The 18,757-nt window shown below is 31.2% G+C and overlaps 1 protein-coding gene across 1 annotated transcript; it reads right to left on the bottom strand.

Moving 5' to 3' along the window:
• Positions 1 to 1,476: 1,476 nt before the first annotated feature.
• Positions 1,477 to 2,298, bottom strand: LOC149258279 (uncharacterized). Its single transcript, XM_089409043.1, has one exon. The coding sequence runs from the start codon at positions 2,296 to 2,298 to the stop codon at positions 1,477 to 1,479; it is 822 nt and encodes a 273-aa protein (XP_089265169.1).
• Between the last annotated feature and the right edge of the window lie 16,459 nt (positions 2,299 to 18,757).

Raw genomic sequence — 18,757 nt, forward strand, 5'->3', positions numbered from 1 at the left:
TCCTCTTTGGTCACTCTTCCTCCACCAATCTTCAAGTTTCTCTACCAGTCCTTCATTTCTTAGCCAAAAAGCTTCGAATCTAAAGGGTTTGTTGGATGGTCTTTGCTTTAGATCTATTTCCATTTTAATCGGCCAATGATCTGATCCTGTTACTGGGAGAATTGTGGCTTCTATGAATACATCCTTCATCATTATTTATTTGGAGATTAAGAATCTGTCAAGTCGAGATGCAATTTGATTAGCTCCCCCTCTGTGGTTATTCCAAGTGTGGTTTCCATTTATGGTTTGAATATCGATCAGTCCCTGCTCCCTTATCAAGTCTCCGAACTGTTCCATTGCTTTATCCATTCTCCTTAGCCCTCCTCTTTTTTCCTCTGAGGTTTTAATCAGATTGAAATCCCCTCCTACGATCCATTGTTTTCCAGGGATTAGACTTCTCAATGCTTTTAAATTTTGCAGAAAGTTTTCCTTTTCTCCTTGGATATGTGGCCCATACACCCCTGTTATAATAACATCCTCCATTGTTCCTATTATCTTTGCTGTCGCTGTTAGTATTCTTGGGAAGCTTATCCAATTATTTAATTGAATTTCTTAAGGGTTCCAAATTATTACCAGACCTCTTGTGCTCCCGATCGCATCATGTCCCATCATTTCATATCTGTTCTTGTTTCTATTTAGAATTTCTCTCATTTTCTCAGTACTTATTTTTGTTTCTTGTACTATCATTATGCTAGGTTTTTATTTTTTCAGTCTGTCATTCAAATACCTCTGTTTGCCTCTGCTGTTGAGGCCTCTTATGTTCCAGCTTGTGATGATCATCGTAATAGTTTCGGAGGGGATTGGAATACCTCTGAAAGTGGTATCACTCTTCCTGAATTAACTAGCATCTCTCCAACTTCTTGAATTGTTTCACTCATTGTTCTTCTACCTCCTTTTTTACCTCCCTTGCCAATGCTGCTCATTCCTAGATTTTGTATTTCCTGCTTCGCCATTTTCCCGTCTTCTCTATCTTCCATTATTCCTTTTTTCTCTTTATATCTTTGGAAAGCTTCTTTGTACATCTGTTTCTGATCCTCTGGGATAAATCTTTCATCGAGCCTCTTCCATTCTTGCAGAAGTTTCGCCATTACTTGTTCTTCTTCTTCTCCTTTTGTTTTCTGTGGGTCTATTTCCATTTCTCTTTGATCCTCTTGGTATTCTGTTGGGCTTTCTGCCCTCTCTTGATCCTTATTCATTTGATCTATCTCTTTGTCTGTGTTTTCCTTTATTACTTCCATTCCTTCTGATTCCTCCTCCTCGTTTGCCTCTGTTTCTGCTTCTTCATCCTGCAGTATTTGAAACTTGTTTTGGGATTTTGTACTATGGGTTCCTTTTTGTTTTCCCGTTTGTGTCTTGCTATTTCCTCTCTTTTTCTTCCTTTGCACTTCTCTGAAATCCTCTTCTTCTTCTCCTGTTTTCCTTGTTGCATTTCTCTTCTCATTTTTTAGCTTCCCTTTCCTTTTCTGCTAGCATAATGGGACATTCTCGGTATAAATGGCCATACTCATGGCATCTTCTGCAACGAAATGGGATATGTTCGTAGTCAATTGGTTGGTGCCAGATCTCATCATGATATTCCAATTCTATTGTATCTGGAAGTGGCTCTGTGATGTTCATGTACGCGCATATTCTAGCATATGTTGTATATCTTCCCCTCTTTGTCGACTCTGCCACTTTCAAAAATGATCCTATTGCGTTTCCTATGCCCTTAAGGATCTCTGGGTCCCAAAATTCTGTTGGAAGGCCGAAGAGTCTGATCCATATCGGGGCAGCTAACATTCTTTCCTTCTCTGGGTTGTAGCAGTCTACCCACTCCTTCATAAATAGTCCAACATTGTTCATGAAGTAGGGTCCTTCCTCAAAGATCCTTTCCCTATCTTCTAGATTGGAGAATATTACTGTAAAAAATCCTTTCGCTCCCAACTTTACTTCCACATGTCCTTTTGGTTTCCACCTTTGCTGGATCCATTTGAGCAGATCTTTCTCTGCTGGCCAATATCCTATGAACTTACAGATCAAAGCATAATCTCTCATGTAGCTTCTATATTTCTCTAATCTATTGGGCGGAATTACAAACCTGGGTTTGTTCGTCGCCCTCGGCAGACATTTACTTGTTACTCCCGTTCTCCTTTGCGCTCCCGCTGCTGAAGTTTCTCCTTCATTTGTTCTATCTCCTTCCTTCTGTCGCTCCTTTCTCGCTTCCCCCGTTATTACTGCCTTGTAGGAGGGGATCTCTCCCCTCCCCTGCTCCGTTCCCATTTCTTTCAGTCAGAACTTGCCCTTTGATTATCCCTCAATCCTTAGGTTTTTCGTCTTTTTCTTCTTCCAGATTCCTATGTTTCTGAGGTCCGCACCCAAGGTTTGTCCTCGTGAGCTGGTTCCACCCTCAACAACCGTTCTTCCTTCCTTTGGCTGAACCCTCGTCTGCGAAACCCTCGTCTCGCATCCCTCGCTCCGTCTTACCCGATGGTATTAATCTCTTATATATATGTTAAAAATAAATTTATATATAATTTTTAATATTTCAAAATTTTAAATAAAAAACATTCCCCACACACATATATATATATATATATATATATATATTTCAAATATTTTAAAAATATAATTTCTATATTTCTTTAATATTCCAAATATTTAAATAAAAAACAATATATATATACATATATATGAAAGTTAATCCATTCTAATTAAATTCTTAATTTTATATTTTTTAATATTTTAAATGTTTAAATAAAAAACTCTCCATTCATATGCATATATATGAATTTTATGAATAATATCGAAATTAGTCTATTCCAATTAAATTCTCTTAGGATGAAAGAGTTTATTCGATTTGTAATATTCTTTGAAATTGCATCTAATATATTTAAAATATAAATATAAATTTATATTTTAAAATATTTGTTGTAGTACCAATTATTTAAAGATTTAATGGAAGTTGATGATTATATATATATATATATATATATATATATATATATATATATATAAAATAAACTATTTGTGGTAAAATTATAAAGATGTTTTAGTATTTTTTTTGGTTTACTTTTTAAATAGGTTTTCTATTTTATGTAATTAATGTTTTTTCCTCTTATTATTATAAAATTTAGATCCACAAAATATTCAAATATACTAGTTTATCTAAATCTAAACAAGGTTTCAATGAGTAATTTAGGTCAATAAAAAATATGAGAATTTTACACCTGGTTTGCTATATATATATAATAACAAAATATCTTCCTATTAATGCCTCCTCCATCCACCCATTCATTAATTTTTCCAATAACTACATCTTGATGGCACTCACTCGTACATTCATAAGTTTCCCTTCTATAAATGGTGGGATATCCCTACATCAAACTTTCTTTAGAAAATATAGTGAATTCCTATTCATAAATTAGTAAGCATAATTTGGATAGTGTTTTTTGGATTTACTGATATTTATCTTCTAAGCAATCAACTACAAGGAACTATACCTTCAAGCTTAGGGGAGCATCTTTAAAAAATTAGGTAATCTAAGTAGTTTGATCCCCCTTAACTTGGATGAGTACTAGTAGATGGATATATACCTCCATATTTAAGTTTTTGTGCAAATATCACCAACCTCACTCTTTCTAAATACCAACTCTCTAGCTCCATACACTATTAGTGAGGGCTCTTGCAACAACTTAGTTTGATATACATATACTACAATAAGGTCACTCAGATAATTCTCATTGAGATTAGCAATTATACTTCTTTGTATGATGTCTAGCTCCATAATAACTTACTACATGGTGTAATCCCTCCAGAGCTTGGTCCATACAATAATAGTCTAAGTGGTAGAATAGCCCCATCGATTCCAACCTTGTAAAATTTTCATTTCTTGAGTTATTTGTTGGATTTGATAAGGAATCATTTGAATGGCACAATACCCCCACATCTCTTTGTAGGAGGAAAGTTGATGGTGTTAGACCTTGGGGAAACCATTTTTGAAGGAACCTTTCCAAGTGAGGTTGGGCATTGTCCTTCTTTAAGAAGAGTGGTTATCAACAATAATAATTTTAAGTGGAACAATACCAAACAATATAACTGTGAACACAGGGATTTTGTATTTGGACATGAAAATGAATAGCTTAGAAGGATCCATACCACCCAATCTTGGTCTTTGGGAGAAATATCACAATCTACTTTACCAATTTTCAAAATAGGATGCATTCTTCCTATGAAATTAAGCAGTTAAATTTATTTCTAGGAAATATGTGGCTTGAATGACATACAGTTTTTAGTACAAGTATTAATTATCCCCCTATAGTTTTCATATACAAGTAGGGACAACGAAATTGGTTCATTCTTCCCTACTTAACATGGCTAGAGGTATGCCTTCACCCCAAATTAGAAACCTCAAATTAAGAGGTGCTTATAGAAGGGATATGGAAGGACATTGCTTCGACAAACATATGGCCATGTAGAGCTTAAAGGCTTCTATGAATTGTTCTTAATTTGGCTTACATCATTTTCATTTATTTTAATCTAGTTGAAATTCTCATTTTTTGCAATGTTTGCAACTTTGTAATTCAGATAACTAGGATTTTTCCTTCTCTATATTTACTATTTTTTGTTATTCTATAATTTTTATACCTATGGATCATATTCTGTAACTAAAGAGATTTGAAACTTCTTTTTGTTTAAGAAAAGGTATTGAGATAATATTTTCCATTCCGTAGACTTTGAATCTTATATATACTTAACATATATTACATTCCTAACATCTTATGTTTACCAAGCCTTCCTATTTCCTTCCTATTTATGTACATATGCTACTTGAAGCTTAAACATGTTGGTTGAGGAATGCAAAGGTTTTCTTAACATATTCTCTTTCCATCAAAAACTTGTATTCAGTTAGAATTCCATGATTGCTTAGAATGGGAGAAAATTGTATTCAATTAGAATTCCTTGATTGCTTAGAATGGGAGATGATTGCTGGTACATGTTGGTTTGATATTGCTTTTTTCATCTTAAAAGATATGTATCAATATTTCTAGTGCCTTTCAGAAGAGCTAGAACATTGGATAGTTGATAACATAATTATAAAATTCATTGAAAAGTGTTGTTTCTTTGCTTTTGTATTTAACTCTCATTTTGTTGCTTCCACTTAAGGACAACTTGACTAGTTGATTTACTAGTTGTTTGTTTTATTATTCAGGTGAACCTTTCACATGGATTTTTGCATTAGTTTTAATTTGATTGTCCACAAATTTTGTTTTTGTAGTTTGTTTACTTTTTTATCATGTAACTTTAAAGTAACACAAAATCACTCTTGAAATAGACTAAAAGTTATTTTTCTTTTTCCTAGAATGGCTGTCAAATTTAGTTCGCTCACGTCTTTCCAATTATAAATACTCCCCAAGAAATAATTCTTTCCTCCAATAGATTAATAGAAGGGAGAAAAAAATTAAGGTCACGTAAAATATAAATGTGGAATGAACTCCCACTATAGGGGAATGCCATTGTAGTGTAGAGAAAGCACTAAAAACTATGAGTGGTCATTGCATTATGTCTCAATGAAGAAGAATGCACTACCATATTCATGATCAACCATAATTTGACCATATTTAACCATAGTCAATCATGTTAAAACATGGTCAAGAAATCCTAGCCATGGTAAAAAATGGTCACCAAGTTTAGCTGTGGTCAACCTTGGGATTTTGTAGCCGGATATGCTTAAGGCAAGAGTTTCCTTCCACATTCCCCCACTCCTCATATTGGTTTTAATTTGCACCACCTCTCATTGAACTGATATTAAAATAGTTCAAATATGTTTAAACAAATTCCTTATCCATACAAATAAGTTATACCAATACAACATCCATTCTTTAATAGTTATTTTTTCTCTTGGAATTTGGAGAGAAATTATATGCAATCACCAGCTAATAAAGGGAACACTTTACAGAAACAATGTTTTTTTACAATTAACAAGATAGGAAAGTGATATATATATATATATACATATATATATATATATATATATATATATATATATATATATTTGTGAATGGTTTTCATTAGAAAAGTGTTTTTTTAACAGTCTTTTATTCATGAAAGTAAGTTATTAATGTTTTTTTCTTTTCTTTTGGTTATGACACATTGTAACAAATGAATAAATTGTTTTACCATAAATTTTTTATTCTTTATTATTAGATACAGTAAAAAGAAGGTTTACCTTATATTATTTTTTATACCATAATTTCTTTATTTTTTATGGTTCTAATTATCTAATGTTAGGGAGTTAAGACTTTGTAACTATATACTCATCCAAATCCTCTACTAATGACACTACAAGCAGCTCAATCGAATAAAAAGAGTAATAGAATTAAAAAAATTCATTTTTTACTCTTAAACAATTGATAATAAAAGAATATCAACACTTATTTGATCTCCTTGCTTTCCTTGTTCATAAAACAACTAGTCATGTAGTAAGTGAATCATTTGAAGTCTGGCAACACTTCTATTCAAGAAAGGTTAATTGGATCCAATGAATCAATAATATAAGAATCACCATAAAATCCATTCTCTTCTTACTAGTGAATGATTTCTAATGAAAGAAAATCCACTTTTAGTTAATCTCTCTCCTTTAGTTGGTCAAGCAACACCTCACTCTTTACTAGTTCAAAGAATTGAACTCATGCAAACATTTCTTAAAGTGAAGCTCAATGAAATGTAATGGAATAATAGAATATTGATACCCAATTGTTGATTCAAAATGAAACAATAATAAATATATGTAAAAATTGTTTATTTAATGTTAAGATGGCATGACAACATGAACCTCCATGGTGGGGTGGAAGGCCAACCTTCTAACATTTGTCTACCTAACTAACATAGACACCCTAGAATTTCTAATATTTTTTTTAGCTTCCACGATTCTTTGTAGGTATTCATCCTTAAAACTTAAGGTTTCAATTATATGTAACATCACACATACCCAGTATACCTATTAGGCTTATTAATCCCATGTACAATTATGTTTTCCTCATATCCTAACCTTATGTCTATAAATATTCTTAAAACATTTTTTTCCTCTTCCCAGCATTCTTCCCATAAATGCATAATGAGACAAAAATAATATATAAAGGATTATATCTACTTATCTTAAAAGTGATTTTTCTATCCCAAGAAATAAAAATAAAAATTATATAATAAAATACAATTATTTTTAACAATTATATGAAAACCAATAAAGAAATGTGTGGGTGTACCTAATAGGGTGGTGAAGCTAGAGCTTTGAATTTCAATTTAATAAATATTTATATTTTAGATTAATTTTTTAGTTCATAAATTATAAATTCATTGTATCAAGAGACATTCTATAACCTAGTGTGAAGAAAATAAATATTATTTATTAAATATGAATAAATAAATTTTTAAACTCACACACTCTCACACACACACACATATATTAATATTATATTAAATTTTATAGATATTATATAATTAAAATATTGTTAGAAATTAAATTATACAATTATGAGTGAAATTTGAGACACCTTTTTTTATGTGTGAATATAAGTACTTTAGATTCCATATCAAAAAAATTAAGTATTACATGTTGTTCTTTACCATGCTCATGAAAATACTGCTCTCCTTATAAATAGAGAGACTAACTCATATTACTCAATAGACTAATACCAAAACCATCCAGCATTGGACCTAAAACCAAAGCCTCATAAGTCCAGGCAATTTGTCTACTCAACATAGTAAAACCATAGCCATGAAGGCACTAGACCAGAGACACCACAGCACACTCAGAGGTACAATTAACCATCATAGGATTACACACTAGAAAATACTTAAGTCCCCAAGAATGATTACTACATAGAAAATTATCTGGAGGTAATACCCTCCTTAGAAGAGTAAACCAACAACAAGTAGGGTCAAGAAAGAATAGACCTCATGCCTTAATAACACAATTTAAGAAATATGTGTTTAAGAGACAAACAAATGGACACAAATTTATAGCTACAACCATAGAATTGAGGCATAATAACTTGTATGTGTACCAAAATCTTCCTCTATACTAATTTCTAACCCTTTCAAAAATAAAGTAAACACATTGTTTTGAGCATTAAACCAAACACATTAGCATATAAAAAACAACAGAATCCTTACTACCCGCAAAGCCTACCAAAGAAGAGTGCAACAAAATATCTCCAAGACGTTGTCTAGAGTGAGTATGTACAAAAATGGAAGGTTAAAATACTTGAATACATCCAACTAGTCATTATTTAAGAAATGAGAGTAGGTGTTTGAACACTATCAATCAGACCTAAATCACTCACAAATAAACATTCCACTCGCACCAAACTAGAGTGGATAGTGTCTAGACAGAAGCTCTAGCTCGGAAGCACCATAGTTAACATTTGTTGATTCAATGCCAAAGAACTCATGAAATGAATCCTCCTTTTCCTTAATCTACCAAGAGAAGGGAGCCATTTTGCACCCTCCCCCACCAATTGAGAGTCAAAGTAGTAACCATGAACCCTTGCCTCTTTATTCTCCATCACTAGAATTTGTTTCCTCACCTCAACTCTCCCTCCTCACCTCTATTAGAACTGCATCAAACACAGTAGCAACAATATCATAGGGAAAAATGGAAGACCCTTTTATACCCAATATTGTTACACCCACCTCTCTCACTATTCATTCTGTGCTGCAAATGAACACTAAGAACAAAAACTAAGGACACTTCTACCTAAAAAATAATACTAAGAGCCATATGGAAGACCTTGAATGCTCTATGAGAAAACCATTAAATCATCAGGCAAAGGCCACTCCGTTAGACCAGAACCTAGAAGATTATCAAGTTCAACACAATTCATATTCATAACCTAACTGAGAGAAAGCCTTAGAAACTCAATAGGATTTAGACTAGAGAGTAAGAAATTATAACAATACCCACCCCACCAATCAATAAGCAAGGATATATGGACACCCTAAACCAATTGTAATTGAACCAGAGAAGTAAAATCATAAAATTTAGATACCATTGCTAAGAATTCTAGAGACAAGTAGCACCTAGCCCAAATCATCTCAATTACACATAGTAACTAAGAATTTGTCTCCAAAAGCTCCCTAAAATAAATAAACTAATAAATTTTCTCAAAAACCATCATACAACTTTACAGTGAATTAACTAACCAAATTTATACTATAAAAAGAACAAATTAAGACATAAATTCATGAGAATGAAAATGAAAATAGCCGACAATAAGTATAACTTAATACATTCTAGAAAAAGAAAAAACTACCCAACACCGGAAACAATCTTGAAATTCCCATACCAAAATCCTAAACACTAGCATAGATACTATTAAAAAAAACTACAAAACACTGCCACAAACTTGAAGTTCCAATGCCAAAGACCTAGAAACTAGTATGCACAAAAAGGAAACCCAAGCTATACAGTAATAACAACAATGGAATCAAACTGAAACTTCTCGAAATAGGCTGGATGCATACCCGAAAAAGTAAGAGCCCACAACGACACCACCAAGTGAAATGCCAACAATAAGAATCTAATACATGAGGCCGAGGAACTGTCCTCACCTCTTGCACAATATGGTCATACCTTTACTAGGTCTTTAAATCATTCAATGTAACACACTTATTAATTCACACCACGGCTAGCCACGCCCACGTCAAGAGAAGCCAAATGTACTAATGGCACTCTCATCAAAGCAATTCTATCATCCTTATAAACACCCCCATCGAGGTAAATTTGAGACCTCTTTCAAAATTGGAGAAAACATGGATTAGGATGTCATAATCCCATCAAGATTACGCTCCATCTATTTACTGTCAATAAATAATAGCCTCCAATCATACGTACGACATTTGTTTTTGGCAAATTAATTCAATAGAGAATAATCTGTAATACTTTGAAAAGTATATACATAATTAGTATATGTCAAACTGGAAGGTATTCTACGATAATGAAACTAGAATGCATAATGCTAAGGTAGGGATGCGTTGCCTGATAGAACTATATGCGTTCTACCTCTTGTGAAATGAAGGAAACAAATATTATCTTCGTTCCGTATAGGTGTTTTGGGTAATAAAGGAAATACATTCAATTTTTTTGGTGATGACAAAATCTATCATAATTATGTCACTAAATCAATAGTGGTATACTTATTATTGAATGTTATTCTGAAATGCATATAGTAATGATTAATGTGCCTTTATAGAACACTTTCCTAATTATTTGGTTTAGGTAAATAATATGGATGAGTGCATATTTTTTATTTTAATTTATCTAAAATCTAGTAAAAATTGGTTAGAATTTCAAGTTTGAGTTGTATTTGTAATACTAGTATATGTTATATCTCTTGTGTGTTGAAGAAGGCAAATATTATGTTAGTTTTGTATAGTAAAGTAAATATATTTAATTTATGGATTTTTTTGGTAAGTGGGAAAACATATTGTAATTAAGTTTTGAAATCAATAGTGGGTATAGTTATTAGTAGATGTTATTGTCAAATGCATCAAGTAATCACTAATGCATACATTTTCAGTGTAATTATTTGGGTTGGGTAAATAATACATATAAGTGCATATTTTGTGGTCTAACTTATCAAAAGTTAGTAATAATTTGTTGGAATTACATGTTTGAGCTGTGAATTCTCAACATAAATCACCCCCTTCAACTAGCCATAGTCAATGAATCACCCTTTTCAACTTGTCATAGTTTATGAATCACCCCTTCAACTTGCCATGGTCTATCACTTAACACTTTTGGAGGGTTTGCGGCATATTTTCTGGTTTAATATATTCAAAATTTAGTAAGAAATTGTAGGAATTACCAGTTTGAGTTTCTGATTTAATGTATTCAAAATTTAGTAAGAATTTGTTGAAATTACTAGTTTGAGTTTTGAATTCTCCACCTAAAGTCAAAAACATATTTTGGGGCATATTTTTTAGTTTAATGTATTTAAAATTTAGTCAGATTCTGTTGGAATTACAAGTTTGAGATTCTAGTTTAATGTACTGAAAATTTAGTTAGAATTTGTTGAAATTACAAGTTTGAGTTGTGAATTCCCCACATTAAGTCAAAAACCTATATGTTAAATCTTAATAAATGTATTGGTGCCTTTCAAATTCATTATTTAAGTTGTCTGGCCTTCACCAATGTATCACCCTTTCAAACTTGCCATAGTCTATAAATCACCCCATTCAACTTGTCATAATCTACTTGCTATAAATTCTTAATTATTTTAGAGAAATTCCATCTAATCTAATTTATTTAAAATTCAATAAAAATTTATTAGAATTACAAATTTAAATTGTAACTCTTCCACATTTCCAAATTTAAAAAAAAAATCAAAATATTTAAATCCCCATATAAAATAAAAAACCCATCTCAAACTAAATATGTTTCGCTAATTCTAAAACAAAAAACTATAAAACTTTGACAACGCTTTCAACTTCACAACGAGATCAGCCTATGAAGCTTTCAAGAACATGACAGTAATTATCTAAGAATATAACAGTATTGCATTACCAATTAGGTAAGTGCGATTCATATGTGTAACAAAAAAATAATGCGCAGACTGAATTTAACTTCCAATACACTCCTGAACATTTAAGTGCGATTCATCTCGACAGATTTTAAAGCGTCTTAATATGCCATTAAGCTTTGTCGTTATCATTGCTGCGATTGTAACGAAACTATGCGCAGGCTGAATCAGGATTCGCATGCCATTAGACTTATTGCGAAATGCGTACTCTTTTTATGGCATATATTTTGTCCGATAATTAGTAGAGAAAGAATAAATTCAACCTTTCTACATGAGGTTTTGTTTTATTGGGGGAGTTGATATTTTGTTTAATAATTTTCTGGGGGTCATTTTACCATTATCATCAATTTTTAAATATAAAGTTTTATAGTTAAAAGATCTATTTGTTAAATAGAACTATAAAGTATTTTTATTAATTTTGAGAGAAAATTTGTACAGATACAAAATAATTTGTATATTTATTAGTTAATGGATAAAATAAAGTCAACCTACATATACATAGTTTGAAAAAGTTATATTTTCTTAACCTAACTAATAATTAAGTAAACATAATGTAGATCTATCTTGATAGTTTTTTAAGTAAGTATTTAGAATCATCGAATCTTTTATCATACGAAAATTATTTTAAATAGAAAATTTGAGGAAAAAATTACACATCATGAAATTTAATAAAATAGATGTTCATTATATAGATATAAGTATATTTTTATTTTTAATATAAATATGTATATATAGATGTATATAATTTAATTATATATATATATATATATATATATAATTTTTATATATTTATTAATTAAATTTATATATGAAATTTTAAAATATAATGTTAACTAATCTTATTATATAGTTAATCGATACAAAATTTTAAAATATAATGGTTAGTAATAGTACTTATTACACACATATAATATTTTTATATTTAAAAATATTTCTATTTTTATAATAATTAGACAAAATCTATATTTTGTTCTTAATAGTGAAAGAAAGATAATAAGCAGAGATATTTTGTTTATTATTTTTTTCTCAAACTTTTCATGGCATAGTCTAACTTATGACAAAATAAACTTTTTCACCGAAATCATCCAAAACAATTTCAACAAATAATGTGACCTCATAGATTTAAGTTAAAATTAACCAAAAAAAATGTTAAGAAAAAAATCATTTTGTCTATAAGTTAGAGTACAAATTTTTTATTAATGGACAATAATTTTGCTTATTTTTTACCAAATGATTAAAATATTTAAATTTTTCAATTTATTACTAAATATTTTTAATGATAAATAAGAAATGGAGTGACTTAATAAATTTAACTATTTATATGGGTTTATATTTTATTTGGGAAGAATATATATATATATATATAGAGGGAGAGAGAGAGACAGACAAACATTTTTTATAATTAAAAGAATTAGTAGCTCCATAAAACTATAACTCCTCACAATATTATTATTAAATTTGAAAGAAAAGCTTTGTTATATAATTTTTTTTTAGGCCACTTTCATATGGTAGAGATGTTGTAATGTCCTCTTTAACATTTTGACTCACTCAAAAAAAATAAAAAATAAAATGAAATTATGTTTAAAATTATAAATATAATTAATTATAACTAATAACTAAACCGATCTAGATACATCCAAAGTCTAGATCTACCAAACACCTAGAGGGACCAAATATCTTGAGATGCAAAGCTCTTTTAGAATGAAAATAGATTTGATCCCTTTTTCCCTTTGGTAGATTGAAAGTTAAGATGAATCTAGGCTATTTGTGCTATGTGGAGCCCATTATGGAAGAGATATTGTAATGTTTTATAGTGTGGTATCCTCTCTTCTTAAACATTTTGACTTGGTAAATTAATAATAAAATAAAATTAATAATTAAACTAGCCTAAATCCATCTTAATTATAAATATAACAAGTAGAGACAAGGATTAAATAGCTTGAGATGCAAATCCCTTTTAAAGTGAAAGGAGGTTTGATCCCTCTTATCTTTTGATGGATTTAAGTTAAGATGGTACAATTAATAACTAGCATAATAATTAATTAAATACAATTAGCATATATCTATCTCAACTCTCGATCTACCAATTGTCTAGAGAGATAAAATCTATGAAAATGCAAATCTCTTTTTGAGTACAAAACTTGACTAAAGGTTTGCCCCCTAAAAATTTGATTTTTATTGGAACTTGGTAGAGTTAAGATAGACAATGATTATATAAATTTCACATTTCCATATATAAGTATATTCTTATATTTAATTTTATTAAAATATTACTAACACATATACTTGGATATATATATATATATATATATATATATATATATATATATATATATATATATATATGCTTTTTTATATATTTATTACTTAAATTTAAATATAAAATTCTAAAATATAATTATTAATAATACGATAATTATGATTATAATTATATATATAATATAGAGTTCTAAAATATAATAATTACTAATATGAACTATTATATATATCTATTGCACTTTTACATTTAGAATTATTTCTATTTTTAATTATATGTTTAATAATTTTAAAATTAGTAAAAAGAAAATTATATTTATTAAGTATATATTTTTAAATACGATAGTTATTATAAATAATTATTATTTAAATTTATTATATAATTTAATAATTATGAAGTTCTAAAATCTTATTAGATATTTATATTTAGAAATATTTCTATATTTAATTATATTATTAATTAAATTTATTAATTTTTTTATATGTTTAATAACAATATGTTTTCAAATGCTCACGGAGCTTTGGATTGACGGTGAATGAGTGCATTGTTAAGAGACTCCTTGTCACTAGTTCAAATCCCAAGTGGGTGCTTACCTACCCAAAAAAAGAAAATATGTTTTCAAATATCATGGTTACCAATGTGAATCATTATTACTTGAATTTATTATTGTTTTTCTCTAGAAAAATTGTTTATAATTATATTAATAAAAAAATAAAATATATTAAATTGAGTTGAATTGATTTATTATTTTTATTACGTTTTACTTTCTTTTTGTCTAATATATAGTCATTTTGTTATTATTATTATTATTTTATTTAATGCTTCATTTTACACACACTACAAGATCCCATATATTGAGCTAATGTTTAAATGTTTACAATCATTTACAGTCAATATAACTACAATATCCTTGGTATAGATTTATGTTGGGATGGGGTCCTGTGGGTTAGTTTGGGGTTAAGATAACCCAAGTTTTGGTACAGTTTTGTAAATAATGTAAAGTCTCCACGATTTGTGGATGATGAGCATCTAGATGAATAGGATTCAAAGGGGCTTAGCCCCTTGATTTATGTAAATTTTTGAGTCGATTTTGAGATTCACCCGTCGGACCATGGCATTATATGAAAAATATATAAATAGTGAGTTTTAGCAAAGGGAAAAAGTAGACTTAGACTTAGAAGAGAAAGAAGGTGAAAAGAGAGAATTGGGTGCTTCTTGAGTATAGGGAAAGAAGGCTCTACTTCCTGTGCTTAGATAGGGAACGAAAGGATCCGCAATTGAGTGCATAGAGGCTTAGGTAGAGTCCACAGATGAGTGTGCGGACCCCTGCAGCTATGTGCGCATGGTAGTTTTGAGTTTGTAATCCTGAATTGAACGTCAATAAGAACAATTTTCTTAGGAATTCTTGAGTATTTTGATTATCTCTCTTAATGTTATATGTTGTCAATGAATGATTTGTTTTATGAGATATTGATTGAATGATATGTGATTCTCTTGAATAAGTGTTAATGGTGTACACAATGCATGTATAAGTACTTTCATGAAGACTCTGATGAATTCTCTTATGTTTACTAATAACTTAAGTAAATCTATGCGAACACTAATTTAGGATTGCACTCTCATGTGTGTAATTAGGTGAATTAACTGTTAAAGATCCAGAAGGACTAGTCGTAGACCTTCGCAATGGTATGAAGGTTGTTTTAGCAAAGGGCAGCCGCAAGCCCTAAGATGTTATTGATCTACGTGAAGGCAGATCTCAGGCACTAAAACACATCACACTAGTCTCTAGATGCAGAAACTTGGTTCTTTCATTCCCCCATACTGCTTCCGATGAGACTGCAGCCTGCTCTACGCAGGTTGTTGCCGAAAGGGCCAGTAGTGTAGGGTTTTTTTGGTTGGTGAAACTAACTGTGAACCTGGCTCAAGACCCCCTAAGCCAACAAATGGTCCCATTGCTGACAACGAGATCTTCTCAAAAGAGATGTGTGATCTCGCATCATTGGAATCTGACCAAGAAAGAAATTGAAAAGTGGTTGGATTAGAAGGTTCACGAGTTCCGAATGCAAGAAAATAAGAATATGTGCCTATCAAAGGAACATTGGTTGAACAGGTATCTGTATATAGAGATACATGAGATCTTCTTATGAAACTTCCCCATTGATCTGTATGAATGGTTGGATAAATTGATAGATAACCAAGGAAGGTGGAAGCTCGATAATTCTATAGTGTGGACTCGAGAATTAGTGTGATGATTAGAAGCCTCTGAAAAAAGATCGTGTGGGCTGTCGATCACTAGCTTGATCGAATTATAGGAGGATTTGTTACAGAATTTATAGTTTATACCTTAGTCATCTATAACAAAGCAGAGAGAAGATTTTCAAGGAATCGCGAGGTATCTATTAAAGATCATTGAATACTTGGATTAAAATGTTGTTATGTGAAAAATGGGTGATGCCATTATCTTGATGTTTGAAGCTACATGAAGTGGACGACTCTTTAGAAACCACGAAGGATTAGGATGAGAGCATAGTCCATTAATTGGACCTCCTTCAAGTGACGATGAAGGGGCAGGACACACTACGCCACATAGCATGGTTCAGTTAATCTCTCGGTCAATTCCTTAAATAAATCATCCTTACACTCTACCTCCACCTTCACCTCCACCGTGTACAGCTTTGCCCACACCTCCACCTCTACCACCAACATTCAACATGGCAAACGTGATGAAAAGTCCAATCTTCAAAGGCATAGGGAGTGAAGATGTAGAGAAGTTCTTGTTTGTTATGAATGTTGTATGGACAATGCAATAGGTTACTAATGACAATATAAAGAAGACACAATTGGTTACTACTTTGTAGGATCGCAACGCTAACTTGGTATATTAAGTATTATCGTGATAATCCTCTTGCAACACTAGCAGAGACTAAGGTAGATTTAAAAAAAGAGTTTAGAAAGCTTAGATCTGACTCACAATCAGTAATTGGATTTAAATAAATCATGATCAGGGTCGATGAGATGCCCTGACAATTTGATCAGAGGTTGAAGTGTCAGATGAGAGAAGCTAACATGCAGATCATGGATAGCCAGCATTGTGACTTGTATATCACATTGCTTTTGCCCTATTTATGAATCATTCTGTCATAATAGAAGATAAAAACATAGGTATAACCCCTGGAAATCGTGATGAGACTACACGCATCACATATTCAGGATACAAACTTAGGGGTACAACAGATCCACTATTAGTTAGCAAGCCTACACCTAGAGTTATAGAGTTTGAAGAAAGACAAGCATACACCTAGAATTACAGAGTTTTAAGTGCAATGGATAGGTGCATGATAAATATCAATGTCCAGTGTATGCAAATTATATTGCAGGAGGGGGGTCAATTCTCCTAAATCTAGAAGCCCCATTGGGGTCGAGCATGGGGGGCTACACTATGGTGTGCTATTTGTCAAATTGTTGGACAAAATGTGATGAATAATTCCCATTTACTTCAAAATTTTGTCCAGACACTCCAACAGTTGTTCTGTAACTTCTACAAATTTGTGGGCCATGATGAGTGCCATTGTCAAAGGTATGAGCTGATGATGGAAAGGACGCCTACATATTGGATGCAAGCAGAAACTCAGCCTCCAGATCAGGGCATCGGAGGAGCCCATGGAGGTTATCACGGTTGAGGACAGGGTTGCAAAGGAGGAGGAACTAGTAGAGGTCATGTTCAGATTATTTGTTACAATTGTCGATAGCCGAGTCACTATACGTGAGAGTGCCAGAATCCTACCCACTTGTCATGTCAATACAATAGACAGTTTGACCATAGTATAGAAGAATTCTTGGTACTAATAGCTAATATGAAAGGGAAGAAAACACAGCCTCAACAACCTACATAGAATCTATAGATGATGAGGGTTGAGCCCGACGAAGAATATCAAAATGTTAACATTGTGCTAAGAAGTGGAATGACAACTGGTGATGACAAGGGTAAACAACCTGAGGAGGAAGGATGTGTCAGCAAAGCGTTAGAGAAAGAAGTTAGCTTTGACTTGAATTGCACTAATGAAACATTTATGAAAGCTAAGAAGAGCTTCAATGAGGTCTCCACCTTAGGAAGCATGGACAAGATGCAAGAAATCAAAGCACCTACAAATGTTGACCTTGTTGTAGCATTCTTTTGGTTTTGGTAAGTTACAATCAATTAGTCAAAAAATGAAAATATATTTTAGAAAACGTTAAGTTAGGATATGGACAAAAAGAATATTAAATACAAAATGTTAGGGATATTTAATGAATAAGTCCATATCAAATAAAATGTTAGAATAGATGCCCTAAAAAAGAAAGCCAAAATGAAATGTTAGGTTAGAAAGAAAATAAAAATAATAAACTCTCAAAGTGTTGCAAATCCAAATGCCACTACTCTTAGTCCAATTTAGTTTTGCAAATAAAAGTTGTGAGCAGATTGTTTAAATGCCACACAGTTTATACAATCCAATGGTATATTTTAATCATAATTAAATTTTATCTAAATTATTTGTCAATAGGTAGAAAATAAAATTGGCTCAAAAGTTTAATCTGAGCCAATGGAGGAAATAAGGGATAGAAGTAGATTAGTGATTAAAAGGAAATATTGAGTTTCTAGTCTAAATGCACTTGGAGAAATAAGTGAAAATGTTAGGAGAGTAAAGGGTAGGTAGACATATGAGATATAACTCGAGCATGAAAGTACTTTATCCTAAGTTGTAACATTGGAAATGTTTGCATACAGTGATGGCTTCTAATTAACCATAAATTCTAAGCACCAATGTTATTTTGTAAATATCCTAAATTCATTCATCCATTTATTCGTCCATAACCCAATTGTCACATCCGCCATAAATCTTGACCCCACCATCACTTTCCGCCT

The sequence above is a fragment of the Pinus tabuliformis genome, chromosome 6 (assembly GCF_031772625.1).
Source record: "Pinus tabuliformis cultivar Carrire ecotype Pingquan chromosome 6, CPIR1, whole genome shotgun sequence".
Lineage (NCBI taxonomy): Eukaryota > Viridiplantae > Streptophyta > Pinopsida > Pinales > Pinaceae > Pinus > Pinus tabuliformis.